The sequence below is a fragment of the Danio aesculapii genome, chromosome 3, assembly GCF_903798145.1.
Source record: "Danio aesculapii chromosome 3, fDanAes4.1, whole genome shotgun sequence".
NCBI classification, from domain to species: Eukaryota; Metazoa; Chordata; class Actinopteri; order Cypriniformes; family Danionidae; genus Danio; species Danio aesculapii.
Window position 1 is genome coordinate 8,415,439 of NC_079437.1, and position 4,990 is coordinate 8,420,428.

The following is a 4,990-nucleotide window of genomic DNA, read 5'->3' on the forward strand; positions in this document are numbered from 1 at the left end:
AACACTGCAGAGCTCAGGCAGGACAGCAGTGTACGCTCAGGCTCTTGTTACAGGTCACTGAAACTGTGACCATCAGATTCATTTGGTTTCAGAGATTATGATCGTATTTCGTGTACCAGCAGTGTTGACTGACCTGCACCTTTACAAATACAACAAATCAGCAGTTTATATGGGGAGCACTGCATCCCATCATACTGACCCTGTGTGTGTGTGTGTGTGTGTGTGTGTGTGCTGCTGTAGGTGAGATGGAGGAGTTGGAGGCTCTCTGGCTGACGGGGATCTGCCATCATGAGAAGAACGAGGTGATGAGCAGTCAGCTGGACGTGGACAATATGGCGGGTGTGTTCTACATGCTGGGCGCCGCCATGGCTCTGTCCCTCATCACCTTCATCGCAGAGCACGTCTTTTACTGGCACATGCGCTTCTGCTTCATGGGAGTGTGTTCGGGGAAACCAGGCTTCACCTTCACCATCAGCAGGGTAAATCTGCCCCTAACACACTTACACAGAACACAGCACAGTAATGCAGTGTGGAGTACAGTAGCCAACATCTGAAGAGGATCAAAAACACCTTTAAGACAAGAATGGGGGTCGTTCGCTAGTTTTAGGACATCTTTGATGAAGGGCGATGATCCGCTTTACATGTTGGCTACTGTATATTTTCAGGAGATGACACTGACACGCTTCTCTCTCTGTCTCTCTCAGGAGATTTATAGCTGTATTCATGGAGTTGAAATTGAAGACAAGAGTTCTGCGCTGAATTCTCCCTCCGCCACCATGAACAACACACACTCCAACATCCTGCGTCTGCTGCGCACCGCCAAGAACATGGCGTCTCTGTCCGGGGTCAATGGCTCTCCGCACAGCGCCCTTGGACTTCATCCGCAGAGAGTCTTCAGTGTATGACATTAGTGAGCACCGCCGCAGCCTAGCTGGACACTCGGACTGCAAAGCACCATACCTGCCTGACGAGAACATGTTCAGCGACTACATCAGTGAGGTGGAGCGCACCTTCGGGAACCTGCACCTGAAGGACAGCAACCTGTACCAAGACCACTACCTGCACCACCATGGTGGCTCTGCCCTGGGATTAGCGGGCCCCCCGCCCAACCGGCCCCTCAGCCTGGGCTCCAGCAGCTCTCTGGAGGGTGGCATGTTTGACTGTGAGAGCCTAGGTGGTGGCGTGGCCCCCATATTCACCACGCAGCCACGCTCAGCCCTGACCCATAGGAACATGAGCAAATTCGACCTGCTGCAGAGCCAGACTCCTCCATCGGGGCCGGGCCTGAAACAGGGGCTGGCCGACCTGTATGGGAAGTTCTCATTTAAAGGTGGAGCGTCCAGTTCAGGGTATATTGCAGGGCATGACCGGTACTGCGGCGGAGCCGATGATGGAAACATTCGCTCGGATGTGTCCGATATTTCCACTCACACCGTCACCTACGGCAATCTAGAGGGCAATGCTAAAAAACGAAAGCAGTACAGAGACAGCTTGAAGAAGAGGCCCGCATCTGCAAAGTCCCGACGTGAACTTGATGAGATCGAGATGGGTTACCACCGCCGTCGCCAGCACCACCACCATCACCACCATGGTCATCGCTCCACCTCGCCTCCATCTGAGCGCAAACGCGGTGGTGTCAGCTCCACCTCATACCTGCTACAGGACAAGGAGAGTCTGAAGGATTTCTACTTGGACCAGTTCCGGCCCAAAGAAGGTGTCCCACAGTGGGAGCATGTGGATCTTACAGACGGGCCGGGCGGCGGAGGCGGAGGAAACTGCACCAGCCTGGTGTCTGTGGACGAGTTCCTGAAGAGCAAACCCAAGAAGCTGGACAGCCGGAGCGCCAGCGGTAGCGGTGAGTGGGAGTGCCGGAGCTGTCGGGCCAGCAGTGCGGGCAGCAAACTCACAGCCCTGCATGGGGGCGCCATCCTACACACGGGCAGCACAGCCTACGGCGGCGGCTGTGGGGCATCAGGAGGGGTGGGCAGCAGCCGGCCCAGCTCTGCCACCTGCATGCGCTGCGACGCCTGCAAGAAGTCAGGCAACCTGTATGACATCAGCGAGGACAGTAATCATCTGCTGGAGCAGCTAAGCAGCAGCCGGGGACAGACGCCAGCTCAGCGCCGCCGGGCATTCAGTGGAAAACCGCTGCGCCGCCAACATTCCTATGACACCTTTGTGGACCTGCAGAGGGAAGAGTTAGGCGGGATCGGTGTCCCGCTGGGTTTTGGTGGGCCAGCAGCGCTGCCTCCGCCACGCAGCGTCAGTCTCAAAGAACGGGAGCGCTGCATGGATGCCTCCAGCCCCTTCGCACACATATTCGAGCATCCGGCGGGTCCCGAGCATGACACAGAGCAGGACCCACTGTTCTACGGGAAGGGCTCAGGGTTCGGGTTGTTCCGAGCGGGAGAGAGCACACCCCACCGCCGCTCCTTTGGGGACAGGGACCCACGAGAACGGGGACTCATGGAGGGGCCCGCACACTCCCTATCCAAATCCCTCTACCCCGACCGCACCAACCACAACCCCTTCATCCCCACCTTTGGAGATGACCAGTGTCTGCTGCACGGAGCCAAGTCCTACTATGTGAACACGCCACAGCACAGCGGCCCCGCAGGAGTCATGTCCAGCCTGGCGCCGCACTTTCCCGCGGAGCTGTGCATGGGAACCACCACACCAGCAAGCTCAGCCTCGGGCCCCCGCGGCCCTTCAACGGCAGCAACGGACACGTGTACGAGAAACTGTCCAGCATCGAGTCTGACGTGTGAGAATCAGAGAAAGAAGGAGCATTCTGTTTGCTCTCCAGATTTTAGCAGAACACGCAGAACTTGAGAGAATTGAAATGTCATTTCCTGTGAAGTTCATGTTTACACCAGTGTCTTCATCTCGGCGAGCTGGTGGGAACAAGAGCAGGTCCATCTGCCGAGCGCAAGAACAGCAGAGCAGATGGCCACTTCACCTCCATCCTACACTCCTCTGTGAAGATACAATCACGAACACCTAATTAATGCTTTCTGTTAAACAGGGTAATAACTGTACCTCAGAGACTGACTGCCGATCTGATCTGATCTGATCTGAGACGGGTTTGCTCTGCTCTAGAGGCCTTCGCTGAGATGTGAATGTGATGATCAATCCAGTCTCCGCATCAGCCTAACGTTTCCATGGCAACAGCCTCTCCCATGCTCTTTACTGCCATGAAACACGCGTGCATTAGTGAAAGTGCACAAGCCTCTGCTGAGTTTTATGGCTTCATTTATATTCAAGTCTCCACTGCCGTGATGTTTCATATATATCCCACAGAACAGCTGGTGTCACGTGACTCTGTGAAGGCTGAGAGTTCGGCGTTGGGGTTTGTAAATACACTTCTCTTTATATAAGCTGACAAGGTCGACCTTTAATATAGCTTTTTCAACTACTACAAATAACCAAAATAAAGACGAAAACAGAACAAAATAACAAAAACATATGCAAATTTAGCCAGCGTTATGATTCATAAGTGATATTTTAAGCGCTAGTTTGCTTTTAAACTCATGTTAACCACTTAATTCTGATAGTTTACCGCCTCCTAAGCCGCCGCTTGACCTTTATTCGTATGAGCAGAGCTGCGCCGCCCCCTGCTGGACATGTTTAGTTTAATCTCGATTAGTTTGCTAAGTTTCTCTGGTTTATTGGTCTGGTCGTCTTCTAGGAGGTTTCCAGACTCGTTTACTTAGCTACGCTAGCGAGGACACACCGAATGTTTCTATATTTAAAGCTAATCCTTTAAGAGATCGACCCTACAACCGAGACGCATTCACGACACGTGCGTCTGTATGTTTACAAATGAAGGTTTCAACAAACAAGCGAGTCCTCGAAGTGTAGCTAAGTAAACACACATGCGCACACAGTCGGAGTGTGTGCTCCGATCAGGGCTTTTTAACCCTTTCTAAGGACTGACTGACTTTGTAACGCTAATTAGTGAGTTGATATAGTGTGCTGTTTTTACTGGTGAAGCTGTCGTGAGGTGCGTCCTCGCTCTAGGTCTACCGTTCATCTCCTCTCGTCTCGATGTTCCTACAGTTAGAGCGACTCCGACCACGTCCTTTTCTGTTCACACCATTACTATTATTATTATTATTGCTACTATTATTACTACTACGATTATTATTATCATCAAGGTGTTTAGGGTGTGTTCTTCTCGTACGTTGAAGCTAACGGTGCTAATGTTACCGTCGTAGCGCGCAGTAATCTATGTTTGAGTTTTTCCTGAAATCCTATACACTTTAGATCCACACACACACACTTCCTTACGAACGCCATGCTTCTAGCTTGAGCTCTATATGCTTGAAAAGCACATTTCTTGTGTTGATAGAGGATTACGCCTATTCCGCATAGCTGTAGTTATGATTTTCTAGCGTACTCACTCAGTATATAAGCGATCTTAATGTTCTGTTGACTACTATATTCTCATGACTCTTAGGTAAGTATAGTCGCTGGAGGTATTCTACAGGTAAGAGACGCCCTGTTGTTGTTGTCGTCCACATGGGTTCCGACGCCATCCGTCCTCGTTTCCTCCACAGAATCAGTGAATGTGTGCTTCATGAGGGCTGATAAAAGCGTGAGTGAGTGTGTGTGTGTGCGTGTGTGTGTGTGTGTGTGTGCGAGACAGTGACTTCTATGTTAATTACTCTTGTTGCTATGGCACTGCCATGGTGTTACGATGCTGTTCCCATGGCGACTGCAGTGCGAGAGGATGCGGGCTGAATGAGTGAATTGTTTCACTATGGAATAAGAACTACATCCCCACTTTGATATGTCGCCAGAATTTATACGTCATTTACATCTCTGAAGCGATTCTACATGTACAGATTGTGTATATATAATAACGAGAGAATTCCTCCTTTTGTATGACAATACGAACACAAACCTCTATGAGACTTTAATAGTGAGAGAGTGTTTTGATGATGATGATGATGATGATGATGGATCAGAATTCTTTCACATGCTGAAT

The 4,990-nt window shown here is 51.0% G+C and overlaps 1 protein-coding gene across 1 annotated transcript in view; it reads left to right on the top strand.

Moving 5' to 3' along the window:
* grin2ba (glutamate receptor, ionotropic, N-methyl D-aspartate 2B, genome duplicate a) overlaps nucleotides 1-4,990 on the top strand; it is a 51,876-nt gene extending 46,886 nt beyond the window's left edge. The window contains 4 exon segments of the mRNA XM_056453078.1: nucleotides 241-479; nucleotides 705-871; nucleotides 873-2,695; nucleotides 2,698-4,990. Coding sequence (XP_056309053.1) covers nucleotides 241-479; nucleotides 705-871; nucleotides 873-2,695; nucleotides 2,698-2,768 — 2,300 coding nt within the window. The 3' untranslated portion in view covers nucleotides 2,769-4,990.